The sequence below is a fragment of the Melospiza georgiana genome, chromosome 4, assembly GCF_028018845.1.
Source record: "Melospiza georgiana isolate bMelGeo1 chromosome 4, bMelGeo1.pri, whole genome shotgun sequence".
NCBI classification, from domain to species: Eukaryota; Metazoa; Chordata; class Aves; order Passeriformes; family Passerellidae; genus Melospiza; species Melospiza georgiana.
The window spans coordinates 2,974,369-2,988,286 of record NC_080433.1 but is presented as its reverse complement, the minus strand read 5'-3'; the positions used below and the strand labels follow the sequence as shown (position 1 = coordinate 2,988,286).

General features: G+C 47.3%; 1 protein-coding gene across 1 annotated transcript in view; it reads right to left on the bottom strand.

The window, feature by feature from the left end:
• Positions 1-13,918, bottom strand: part of PLXNA4 (plexin A4) — a 510,488-nt gene that overhangs the window by 88,281 nt on the left and 408,289 nt on the right. Inside the window, exons 10-11 of the mRNA XM_058021923.1 lie at positions 10,960-11,160; positions 595-691 (exon numbers count right to left, since the gene is read on the bottom strand). Coding sequence (XP_057877906.1) covers positions 595-691; positions 10,960-11,160 — 298 coding nt within the window. The remainder of the gene's footprint in view (positions 1-594; positions 692-10,959; positions 11,161-13,918) is intronic.

The window sequence follows — 13,918 nt, the reverse complement described above, 5'->3', positions numbered from 1 at the left end:
AACACCCAGGGTTGTGGCTGGATGTGCAGCCCCCTCTGCGAGGGGCACACCAAACCTGTGCCGTTGGTGGTGGTTAAACACAGGTGGTTTTCAGATCCTTTTTATCATCATCATCATCATCATCATTTCATTTTGCTCAGAATTCTCGCACTGCAGAGCTGCAACCTTCCCGCTCCCCTCCTGCCTTCCCCTGCTCATTACTAAATTGCCTCTGAGCAGAGAGCCCGTTCTCCTGGCATGTTAACTTGAAGAGCATCACTGCAGGAGAAATAAAGAGGGGGAGAAAAAAAAAAAACCTGGAGAGGGAGGGGCGTGAAAAGCAGACACGAGGATGCGGGGAGAAGCAGGGACGGTGAAGGGAGAGGGGGAGCAGCACAAGTGGGAGGGAGAGCCGTGTTTCTCAGGTGGAATGAGAGAACTGGAGGGCTGGGGGGAGGCACACAAAGCACTCAGAAATTGGTAATTTGCAGAGTGCAGAGAACAAGTGTGCGGCAGCCAGCACGGGGAGACGGTGGCGGCTTTGTTAAGTGTAGGGAGCGAGGGCCCGTTGCTAAGGTTACTGCTTCCAAGGACAAGTTGAAATAACTCTTTTACCTTTGTTCTGTGCCGGGTTGTCAATGTTGAAATTCCCGTTCCACACGACTGTCAGCTCCACTGGCAGGCTGTTAATCTCCATCCCTTCGTACGAGTACTAGAAGTGGGAGAGGAAAAAGAAAACAAACCAAAAAAAAGAATAAAATAAACCCCAAAACCAGACTTAGAGAGTGCCTGGAGGTGGGGAGGGGATGGGATGAGGCAAGAGGCGGTGCTGAGCGTGGAGAACAAGAGAAATGGAGATGTCACTCACCTCCCTAATCAGCAGCACCTGCCAGAATGCCATGGGATGCTCCCAAAGCTGTGGAGCATCAACCATGCCCCTCACAAAAACCCATTTATCCATTAGATGAACATTCATAGAATCCCAGAATGGGGACGGAAAGGACATTAAAGATCATCCAGTGCCATCCCTGCCATGGGCAGGGACATCTTCCACTATCCCAGGTTGCTCCAAGCCCTGTCCAGCCTGGCCTTGGACACTGCCAGGGGCAGCCACAGCTGCTCTGGACAGCCAGAGCCTCACAGCCAAGAACTCCTTCCTAATATATATCTGAACCTTTCTCCAATTTAGAGCCACTCCCTCTTGGCCTATCAGTCAGAAAAATATTCCATGGTCTAAGCGGGTTTGCACGTGATGGGCCTTAACTTTGAAATCCATTTTTTGGGTGTTGAGCACAGCTTTGAAAAGTATTTTTCCCAATTTGGGAGCAACTTTAAGGTGTAAATCACACATTCTGGGTCTTGCATCCAGCTGTGCCTCTGCTGGGTATCCCATAGGTGCTGAGGGGGTAGGTGAGGTTATTTACACTAAGGGTGTCCTGAAGAACTCTTGGAAGCTGCGTAAAGTCTCAAAATCAGGGAAATCCTCTGAAAAAGGGGGAAAATGGAGCCACTGTGTAATTATAGACCTGTCAGCCTAACTTGGCTTCCCAGAAAGAAAGAAAGTACATCAAATTATTAAACAATCAATTTATAAGCACCTGCGAGATGATAAGGTGATAAAAATCAGCCAGCACAGATTTGTCAAGAACAAATTGTGTCAACCCAATCTAATTTCCTTTTTGACAGGCTTAATGACTTTGTGGATAAAGGGGAGGCAGCAGATGTGATTTATCCTGATTTCAGGAGAGTGTTTGCTACTATCCTACAGCAGATCCTCATAAACAAACCAGGGAAATATGACCTAAGAAAGGCCACCATAAGGTTTATGCAAAAAACCATTAAACAAAAAAAAAGTCAGATAATTCTATGTCAAGCTGGGAGGATGTTTCAAAAGCAATATTGTCCTGAGTCTGTCATTACTCAGTATTTTCACTACTGACTTGGATGATTTCATGACTGTTCTGGTGGGGCTATAAGAACCTTCAACACCAGGGTTAAGAATTCAAAACAAACTTGACAAATTGTAGAACTGGGCCAAAATCAACCAAATGAAATTCAATGCTGGCAAATGGGGACTATTTTTTTCAGTAGGAGGAATTGATGCAAACTGCTCTCAAACTGGAGTGGCTGGGCAGTGCTGCAGGAGAGGGTCTGGGGACTGCTGGGGATCATGAACAGACTGTAAATCAACAATGCCATATTGCTGCCAAAACCCAAACAATTCTCCTTTGGGGAGGGAGCAGATAGAGCTTGTTACATGTGTAAACCCCTGGAGGCAATCACTTTTCCCTACTTGGATCCAGAAAAGCTTCAGCTGGAGCAAGGAGTATCCAGTTTCCAGCAAATATGTCTTAAAAAGCTGCAAAAAAAAAATCTTCTGAGAGAGTTGGACAGAATTAAACAAACACTTGTCAGGGGCAGTCAAGGCACACAGAGGTGACCCCAAGGAAGGAAATGGAAGCTGCTCTCTGGAGGCCCTCTCCACGTGGTGCTGAGTGCTTTTTTCCACCTAGATTTTGATTTATCTCAAGCCAGTTCACCCAGGGCTCACCCCACTCCTCACCTGCATCAGCAGCTTCCACCCAGCACCTCACCAAAAGGCCAAAACCTCATGGTGGAAGAGGAGATGCTTGATGAAAGGACAGAAGGGAGCAAGAAAGAAGGGGAGAAACATTTTGTGTCTGCTACTATTGCTGAGCAGAGTGTACAACAGGATTTACCCTCTCCAGTAGCATCAAATTTGCAGTTTGTGCAAATCTATATCCATGCCTGACCACTTGCAGCATCCTGCCCTTTGGTGATTTGGCTTGAGCACACTCAGGATGATAAATCCAGAGTGGTTTCATGGTATATCCCCCCTTGTACCTCACACATTTCCAATAGTGGGGAAACTTCTGCAGAATTTTAAGAGCAGGCATCCCCCACTGCACTGGGATCTACAGCATGACAAAATCCCACTTTGAAAGAAAAATATTCTTCCAACTAGATATAACTCAGCAAGCTGGTTTGACTGGGCCAAAAAAGTCACTAAAGAGTCCCCCATCCCTTAAACTCCTGTTGTGATTATCCACAGAGATGCCAAAGCTCTGAGCTTTGCAGGTAGGTTTTCCTGGATCCATTAATTGCTCTATAATTGGGGAGTAAATGGTAACTGGTGATTTCTGTCCATTACAGCAGAGTGGGAGCTGCTTGCTCAGTAATTCCTCTTTGCACAGACTAAACACAATTAGCCATTAATCTGCAAAAACGCTGTGATTATGATCCAGTTGTGGGGAATTGATGGGTATTTGTGGTTTCCATGGAGGTAAAGAGCAGCCCAGGTGAGCCAGGCCCTTTGCAGTAGACATGCCATCATTCAGGATTTGCATTTTTGGGACAATTTTGGGTGTCACTGCCAGCAAGATCCAAGATGATGCAGAGCTGTCTGGACTCACACCACTGGATGCAAGGATGGGGAGACAGGAATGGGAAGGAGAGTGCCTGAAGAGTGGTGAATAATTAAACTTCTGCCACTCAGGAACACCTGCTTTGCACGGCACTTTGAAAACACTGATTGGGAATGGAAAATGGGATATATTCAGAATAACTGGTCATCCTGAAGTCAGAAAATGAGTCTTAGAAAGGGTCTCCCAGAGCCTTGTGTGTGTTTTGGGATTGAGCTGGAAGAGCTAGGCAGGGACAGGCAAGGGAATCTCTGAAGCCTTTCTTCCCATGGAAGACCCCACAGCAGGAGCTCAGCTGGGATTTTAGATCTTGTCTGTCTGCAGCACCAGGGGCAAACACAGATTAAACTTTTTAACCCAGCAGGCTCAATCCAGACCTGGAAAGGGAATGAATCCCATGGCAGAGCTGTGGGGATGAAGCCAGCTGGGATGAGGATGCTCACACCGGCAATTTGAAAAGGAACCATGAGGAAATGTTTCATAATTTTGACACCACCTTCACCATTTCGCTTTAGCGAGAACTTTGTTTTCCTTTGTAAGAAGCAATCTAGTTTTGAAAAATTCTATATTCATCTCTAAAAACATAAGACAAGTATTTGTATTAAAAGCTGGAGATTGTTGATTTCAGCAAGTTAGGGCTTTTTTTTTTTCCTACTGTAATCATAGATATGTATTTTTGAAACAAGTTTCAGTAAGTGTCTGGGTGTTAGCACATATTTTCTGTTTCCAGAAATGTTCAGTATTGGATGTGCTTTGCACCTCCGAAGTGAGTCTGCCAAGTCACTTAGAGAATGTAAGCAAGTCTTCCAGGGACTTCATGAAAATGGGCTACCACTGACAAAACACAAGAATCCACCAGCAGAGTCAATCCCCCAACCAAGCACGTTTCCTTAATAAACACTCAGCACCTGCTAGAAATTCCACAATGAATAAAAACAGTAAAATAACATTAATAATAATTTAAAAAGCTATTTACCACATGTCATTAACAGAGAAAAGATTTCCCCTAATAAAAGCTCAGAAAAGTAGATCTCAGCTGTCACTGGTAACAGCACAGGGGGGTTGGTTTTTTTTTATTTTTTTTTAATTTTAATTAACAAAAAACAAATACCACAAGCTCACTTAAAGAAACAAGTGACTCCAAAAAGTTCTTTTCCTTTTACCTGTCCTTGGAGGTGAGTTTTAGACATATTAGACTTTTTAACCCATCAGGCTCGATCCAGAGCTGGAAAGGGGTGTGAGGGGATGAATCCCATGGCAGAGCTGTGAAGGATGAAGCCAGCTGGGATGAGGATGCTCACACAGATGGGCCCTGCCCGAGCCCATCTGATGCTGTGTGGGCTGCAGGGCAGTGGAACAGAGCAATTGGCAAAGGAGCCGCGAGGAAATGCTCCGTCCTCCTCAGACCACAGGAGCTGCTCACTCATTGTGACCCCTCTTCAAAGCCCACTGAGCTCAACAGGAGTCTTTGAAAAGGACTTGCTCAGCCGTGACAATGAGATGGGGATGTGTTTCAGGGGAGAATAAAGGGCTGGAGCATCGATCTCCAGGAGAGTGGAGCTTCCCGGACACCCCTGAGCAATGCTCATACCATCAGGGCTTGTGTCTCCACCTTTCCCGGCACAGCTGCCTCCAACACAGGCAAAGCACACCCCAGAATATGTAAATCTGATCCCTAAGTCTGACCAGTCTGGATTCTAATCACAATAATCTCATCAAAGCAGGAAATTGTGGGCAATTCCTGAGAAAGAAAGGCTGTGCTGCCTGGAACACAGACTGGCTCTCTTCAGGAAATGCCAAAAATCTACTAGAAGGAGCTGTTGCACTTCACAGGAGCAACGTTTAGAACTCAACAAGTATCCTTTCTTTTGCTTTTTAAACTCTTCAATAGCATCAGATGCTCCTGCAGTTTGTGCAAATCCATATCTATGCCTGACCACTTGCAGTGTTCTGCCCTTTCATAATTTGGCTTGAGCACACTCAGGATGATAAATCCAGAGTGGTTTCATGGTATAGCTCGCCTTTGTACCTCAAACATATCCAATAGTGGGGAAACTTCTGCAGCATTTTAGCAGAATTTTAGTGTTGGTCTGTTTTCTCTGACACCACTTTTGTGATTAGAGCTCAAATCCAGGGATTGATTCCTGTACCTGGCTCTGCCATCAACCCCTTGCACAATCCTGTGGAAACCATTTAATCTTGCTTGCACCAATTTTCCAGCCATAAAAAGGCAGAAAACTTCTTGCTCACTGTCATTCTGTTCCCTTGGATCCAGAAAACTTCTTGCTCACTGTCATTCTGTTTCCTTGCATCCCTTGCTTCCCAGAGCTGGGACAGAATTTTTGTATCTGGGTATCACCCACAAACAGAGTCCACGTCATTATTGGGGTTTCTCTTTCATTTAAATATAGATAAATAATTATTAAAGAAGTGGATGCATGAGCGTGACATTCCCAGTGGGAGGTTTGGAACTAGATGAGATTTAAGATCCCTTCCAACCCAAACCATTCCCTTATTCTACAACTCGCAGCCCTGTGCTTGTCTTTTAGCCACCCACTGTCGCAGACATCTTGTATGGAAAATCCTTTCTTTAGGATTTTTTCTCCTGAGAAGCCTCAGGAACAAAATGCAAACAATGATTATCTGCTGCTGTGGAATGCAACAGGTGCATCTGGGATTGGTCTCATGTGGTTGTTTCTAATTAATGGACAATCACAGTCAGCTGGCTTGGGCTCTCTGTCCGAGCCACAAGCCTTTGTTTTCATTCTTTCCTATTCTATTCTTAGCTAGTCTTCTGATGAAACCTTTTCTTCTACTCTTTTAGTATAGTTTTAATATAATATATATCATAAAATAATAAATCAGCCTTCTGAAACATGGAGTCAGATCCTCATCTCTTCCCCAGTCCGAAAACCCCTGTGAACACGGTCACAACCCACAACTGTGTTTTCCCATAGTTTCTGTGAATAGCTCATTTTTTTTCTCAGCTTTGCTTTCTATTGGAATTTTTTATTTTTTTTATCACTCCCTTCACTGTGAGCCACACCACGGAGTCAAAAGCCACCGAGATCCCTTGCTGGAGTGCAATGATGTGACAAATAGAGCTGACTTCTCTCCTGTCCCTGAGCCACACAGCACTCCCAGCTGCACCACCTCGGGTCTCACAGCAGGCAGAGCTGTGAAGGATTCAGGACAAAATCATCAGCAGGGATTTTGCTGGTGGGATCCAGGGTGTGCCAAGGCCAGGAACCAAGCACGGATGAGGGATCAGCCCCTGGAGCAGGTAATGGCCCTGATCATAACATGCTCAGTGGGTCAGCCCTCCCCATTCCCTCTTCCTCGATCATTTTGGGCTGATTGAAGTGCTGGGGCTCCCATTGCTTCCCACTGGGAAGATTGCACTCTGCCCTTATACATCCAGCAATTTCAGCCCTTCCTGCTGACATTTTTACTTCTTTATTTCTGCTTCTCCTTAGCTCCCCTGCTTTTCATCCCCTCCCATCCCTCCACGTCCAGGCTGTTGGCAGAGCTATCACCAGCGCAATAAGGGATGGCAGGAAGGGTCCCTGTGAGTGATAATTGTGTGCCTTGGGTGGTGTGACGGAGGACAAAGCCCAGAGCTGAGACTCAAACCACTCGACAAGAACAATAATTGTCCTGAATGGTGCTGCCTGCAGAGACTTATTGCTGTTATCAAATGGAATATCTCCGGGAAAGACAGGGAGAGAGGCAGATCTGCCTCCTGACAGGGCTGAGCACCCAGGGATCATCAGTGCTGGATGTGGCATTAGTGACAGACAGGCTGCTCACACCTGGGTGTCCTCAGAGCGTCTTTCACTGAACCTGGAGCCACTTAGAAAAGGTGCCTAAGCTGGCTCAGACTCCTGGTGTAAATCCTGAGGGATCAGGAAATGCAGAGCAGAAGTTAAGGCTCTTTCCCTGATTCTATCCTGTGGAAAGTAGGAAAAATCCTAAATTCTTTTTCTGCAAGAGGGACATTTGAGCTCCTGGGTGCCTCATGTGAGATGGGAGGGGGCAGATCTTGGGAAACAAGGCAGGGCTGACTGCTTAGACTAGCATGCAGCAACAACAGAGGGATCTGCTGGCAGGACAGCATCCCTTCAGGGACACACCATCACAGGCTGCTCACACCTGGGTGTCCTCAGAGCATCTTTCACTGAACTTGGAGACACTTAGAAAAGGTGCTTAAGCTGGCTCTGACCCTTGGTGTAAATCCTGAGGGATCAGGAAATGCAGAGCAGAAGTTAAGGCTCCTTCCCTGTTTCTATGCCGTGTGAAAATAGAAAAAATCCTGAGTTTTGCAGAAGTTTTTCTGTGAGAGAAATTTGAGCTCCTGGGTGCCTTGTGTGAGATGGGAGGGGGCAGATCTTGGAAAACAAGGCAGGAGTGATTGCTTAGTCTAGCATGCAGCACCAACAGAGGGATCTGCTGGCAGGACAGCATCCCTTCAGGGACACACCATCACAGCACATCCTCCCACCCTCCCCTGGACCTCCTCCAAGCCTGCAATGCAGGTGCTACCTTCAGAGCCTCCTCCAGCAACTGTGCTGAGTAAAACAGCTCTGTCAGAGGGGGTTGGCTGGGTTTGCAAACAGGCTCAGACAGCTCTCTCCAAAGCCAGGTGACCCCCGGAGCAGAGGCTCATTGTGCTGCAGTGGCTCCTGCCTGAATGCTAATTCTGGCAGGAAGGAAATAATCATGATGGAGACAGATCTCCAGCACTCCTTGCCTATTGTCTGTGTCCTCTGCTACCTGCTCCACCAGCCAGGGCTTCTCTGCTGCCTTTTTGTATCTCTCCGAATGCTGCTTTCTTTTGTCTGTCTCTCCCTTCCACATCTCTTTCTCTCGGTGTCTGGCAAATTCCAAGCAACAATGAAATAACATTTCTCAGGAGGAAAAAAAAAGGAAAGAAGAAAAGAAGAAAGACCTCAAATCAGAGAGTCAAAGCTCCTTCAAAAGGGAGGGGAAGAAAAGGGGTGGAAAGGAAAGACAAGAGAAGGAAAGAGGAGGAAAGACAAGGGAAGCAAAAACAGGGAAAAAGGAGGAAAGCGAGGGAGAGGAAAAGGGGAGGGCAGAGGGAGAGAAGAGGCAGAAACAGGATAGAAAAGAGTTGGTTTCATTCCCAAATGAGCTTCTCTCCCTGGAGAAGAATTAAATCCACCTGGGCCACCAAAAACACAGGACAAGCATCCTGCAGACAGCACTAAGCAAGTCAGGCCATGCAGTGCCTTAGCACCAGCCTGAGGCTCAGCCCTGCCACCCTCTGCAGCTCTGGCTTAGGAAAACACACATTAAAGTCAAAATGCTACAGTCACAGCACTCAGGCATCCTATGAGCAAATCCACCGGGGGACTCATCAAACCCCACTTCTCCAGTCCCAGGCACTGGCAATTTCTTGGAGCATGCAGGTAGTGTGGGAATAATCGCCATTGCCTGTCAAAACCACTCTTTTATTGGGTTCTGCAAAGTGGGATGCTGAGGCTGGCTGGAGTTACTTTCCTGTTCAGCCCAACTCTGCTTAAATAATCCTTAAATGGGATAATTCATTGGAATGCCTACGTGTGCCAGAGAATTCCTGACTCTAAAGGATCATTAAAGGTCATTGTTGCCTGCTAAGGCTCTTTGGACAGATATAATCTCTGCCCACCACCATGCAATTCCCCCTTAGCTTCCACCATTTTAAAAATAACACTCTAAATAAAATGTGCATCCCTCCTGAACTTCCCAGTCTGTCCATTTCTAACCTGAAACCTGAATGCTCACAGGTCATTAACCAGTAATGGAAATCAGGGAGAGATGGGAGGGAGGGAGGGAGACAAAGGAACAAATAAAAGAGCATCGGTTGGGAAGTTGCTTGTTTGCAACAGATGTAAAATGTGTGAATTGCCTGCAGTCCTCAGCCCTGCTTAATGCAGCAGAATGTGTTGTGACAAGCACTGCCCAGCGTGGAGTGGCTAAAGCCTGTAATTAGCTCTTTGACTAATAAATCATCTCACAGCAGCAGCAATGGAGATGACTCAATGCATATCCTGGAGACATGGATAAACCTCTGGAGAAGCAGGGGCCTCCACTGCACTGGGTGCTGACTGGGTTTGTCCCCAAAAGTGACATTGCTGTGGTGACAGCACTGTCATGACTCACACAGGGTCCTTGCAAGGTCCTGCCCTTCAGGTGGGGAACTGGAGGTGGGCACAGACAGACTGCTCAGAGGGCATGTGAGGGCTGCAGGAAGGTTTGACTCAGCCTAATCCCGTCCATCCTTGGATGGCATTTGGTGCAACCTGGTGCAGTGCAAGGTGTCCCTGCCTGTTGCAGATATCTTTTATGAAAAATCCTTTCCTTAGGATTTTTCCTCCTGAGAAGCTGGGAGGCCTCAGGAACAAAATGTAAACAATGATTATCTGCTGCTGTGGAATGCAACAGGTGCATCTGGGATTGGTCTCATGTGGTTGTTTTAATTAATGGCCAATCACAGTGAGCTGGCTCAGTCAGAGAGTCTGAGCCACAAGCCTTTGTTATCATTCTTTCTTTTTCTATTCTTAGCTAACCTTCTGATGAAATATTTTCTTCTATTCTTTTAGTATAGTTTTAATGTAATATATATTATAAAATAATAAATCAGCCTTCTGAAACATGGAGTCAGATCCTCGTCTCTTCCCTCATCCTAAGACCCCTGTGAACACGGTCACACCTGCCCACATAAGGGGTTGGAACTGGATGATCTTCAAGGTTCCTTTTAACCCAACCCATTCTGGGATTCTGTGTTCTCACCTTTTTCCTGATCTGTTACATGCTCGCACGTGTCAGACTGTTCATATGGGGTTTTATCATCAAACTCCCCCAAAATAAGCTTCACTCTCACGTTGACATCCACACCTGTCCCACTGGAAGCCCTTTTTGTGGGAATATGAGCAGGTTAAGCAGATATTGCTGCCTGTGGGTCACAGCTGAGGTGCTCCAGCCCAGCCTGAGGATGGGACCCAGAAGCAACAACTGAGTGGTGGCACCAGCCAGCCCAAGGCGAAAAATGGGCAGTCTCAAGCTACCAGCCAACCTTCTCCTGCCTGAGTTTGGAACCACAGAATCATGAAAGCTGGAAAAGGCCTCCAAGATCATCAAATCCAACCTTTGACTGAACACCCCCATGCCCACTAGACCCTATTATTAAGCGTACACCTCATTTGAACTCTTCCAGGGATGGTGACTCTTGCCTTCATCCTATTTTAATGTTTAACTACTCTTCCAGTGAAGAAATTTTTCTTAATATCCAACCTGAACCTCCCCTGGCATTTTGAGGCCATTTCCCCTTGTCCTGTCACCAGCAGCCTGGGAGAAAATCCAAACCCCAACCTCACCACAACCTCCAGGTGGTTCTAGAGAGCAATAAACTCTCCCTCGAGCCTTCTTTCCTCCAGATAACCAACTCCAGCACCCTGAATGAGGTGAGAAGGGCTGTGGCAGGACCCCATGCCCCCTGGGGACAGTGCTGTGGGCGCGTGTGTCCCCTGCAGCTCACCGAGGTGTTCTGGCACTGCACGCTGGAGCTGTTGAACCTCAGGGCTGGCACCCTCTGCTCGCTGCCCTGGATGTTGAGGATGCACTCGTAGCCCCGCTGGCCCGACTGGGGCTGGGGCAGGTTCTTGGCCTTCAGAGTGATGGGTTTGATCACCTCCACGGGCACCAGGATCTTCTCGGCCTGCAGCAGCTGGGGGCAGTCCTGGGGAGAGAGCAGACACCGAAGCAAGTCAGCACAGGGGTTTGCCAGCCTCAGGAAGAGTCCTGTGGTGTCCCAGATGTCTTTTTATGAAAATCCTTTCCTTAGGATTTTTTTCCTCCTGAGAAGCTGAGGGGCTTCAGGAACAAATATAAACAATGGTTATCTGCTGCTGTGGAATGCAACAGGTGCATCTGTGGTTGGTCTCATGTTGGTTGTTTTTAATTAATGGCAAATCCCAGCCCAGCTGGCTTGGACAGAGAGTCTGGGACAGCTGCCTTTGTTATTTATTCCTTTCTATTCTTAGCTTATCTAGCCTTCTGAGATGAAACCTTTTCTATTCTTTTAGTATAGTTTTAATTTAATATATATAATAAAATAATAAATCAAGCCTTCTTAAATATGGAGTCAAATCCTTGTCTCTTCCCTCAGCATAAGATCCCTGTGAACACCGTGACACTGTGGTGCTTCCCAACCCTCTCAGTTTGCCTGATTACAAAGCCTTTGCAGCTCCCTGGGCTTTGGTTTATTACTGAGCTACTCAAGGAGCATTCCTGGGTAGGCTCAGATAAACAAGTGAGGAGGGATTGCTTTCCTTCCTCCTTTCCTACATACCATCCTTTCCTATCTCCCCGGCTTATTTCAGCCTCCAGGACCCAGGGAAGACACCTCTGGTGCTTTCTCATACCTGCCCTGTTTATTCAGGTAATGGAAAAGCAATCATGTTCTCTCCACAGACTTAACTCGGTCACAATGCCATGATAAAAGTGAATCAAGCAAAAATCTGAGCACAATTCCTCAGTTCCCAACAGCCAGCACGCCCCTGTACAAAAGGCACAGCTCCAGCAAGACCTACTGGAACCTATGGAGTCAGGGTTGCTAAAAAGAGAATTTATTTTGGCTCAGAAGAGGAGAAAATATTCATTACAGAGATCTAGACCCAGCTGCCAAGAAACAGCAGTCACAAAGAGCATGGAGACCCCTTGGAAAAGCTTTCCACTGGCTCACAAAAGGAGAAATGCCAAGTGGATGTTGCTAATGTGGTGCCTCTTCATGGGTTCCTCACACAGGTGAACCCTGGGCACCCAAAGCTGCCTAACAGGTGGCTGCATTTAAAATTTCATTAATTAGCACAGCTTAATTAGACAGAGTAGACATGCTCTGCTTCTTCATAGCACAGTCAGACAGCTGCAAGATGTCCCTTTCATGGATTCTGGGGCAATATCAGCTCTGTAGGAAATTACTGCAGCCTTTGCCTGTCCTGCCCAAAGTTAAACCCAGATCCAGTTGGTTCCAGTAGAGACAGGGAATTGAAGGTGAGGGCGAGAGGAAAGTGACTGATTCAGGACAGAAGAGTAGGGAAGGGTTCAAAAGTGGAATTTATGGCTCATTGAGAGCCTGGGATCTTGTTAGAGCAGATGGTGGGAGCATCTTAGTGAAGCAAATAGCTGAGGGAGATAAAGAAATGGATCAGATGTGCAACATCTGTAGTTTCACCAAACAGAGACAGAATTACAGAGCCAACACTCAGCACATGGAGGATGTGAGCTCATCCCTGGCCAGGGGCAGGCAGAAAATCCAGTAACCACCCAATGCATCCCTGCAGTGAAGTCCAGAACCTTCGCCAGGCCCAGAGGATCTGAGGGTCTGTCCTGAGGGGCTGCCAGACTGAGAAGCCTGAGAGATGATTTTTCATCTGCATTTACAGGGTGATGCTCAGGGTGGAAGTGACTGAGAGCCACTGATGGGCTTAAACTGAGCTGGCACCAGAACAGGAGAGCCAAGCACAGCCCCTGGAGCTGGGTGGAGCTGAACCACCTCAGATCCACTGGCTCTTTGCCTGAGATAATCTGGCACAAGGCCTGGCTTGATTTGTGCTGCCAAGGCTTAACAGGCCATGCCATTAACCTGGCTGGAAGGAGGAAGGGTTGGAGGTGGAAAACCCATGCAGTACTGCAATGCAGGGATGAGCTTTATCACTGCCACCCTCTGCACTCTTGGGGGTGCAGGATTGAGGAGCTACTCCCTGATCCAGCCCTCCCTGTCCTCACTGCTGCTGTGTTCTGTGATGGAACCTCTCCAGGGAGCTCCTAAGGCTGACACACAATGGGTAAAGTGTCACTGAAGTATTTTTCTTGATAAAAGAGCAAGGTTTAACCATCTGAAAAGTCTTCCCAAGCTTGGGTCCTGTGGTTCCACCATACCATGGCACACCAGCATCAAGGCTCCTTGCAGCTGCTCAGCACAAAAAAGTGATGCATAATCTATAATCCTGGCTGATTTAAGACCAGTAAAAACCCCAGAGAGCAAAAGAAGGAGGTGATCTAGGTTATAATAAAGAGTTTTCAGTACTGATCACACCAGCAGACGCAAACACCATTTGGGACCTTATATCTTCAACACCCCTGACCCTTCCCCATCACCTGCCCAACAAATCCTGGAGCCTCTGCCTCAGCTCCCTCTCTTTCTCCTGGCACAAGGAAAGACATTGGCAGCAGCCTCTCCTTGTTTGTTTCCAGGAGCTGAGAGAGAGAGGTGCCCTGGCAGAGGGAATCAGCGGGGCAGGAGGGTGGGTGAGCCCTATCAGCCGCCGCACAGCCGTTCCCCAGGAGCGGGCATTTCACTTGATGTGTGCCACAGAGAAAAGCCTCTGGTGGGGGCTGTGGCATGGAGGATGGAGATAGTCCACTCTGCTACCTGCAGGCCAATCCCAGCCCTCCAGCCTGGTCTTTCTTGTGGGGCTTTATCCTGTCCCCCTCCA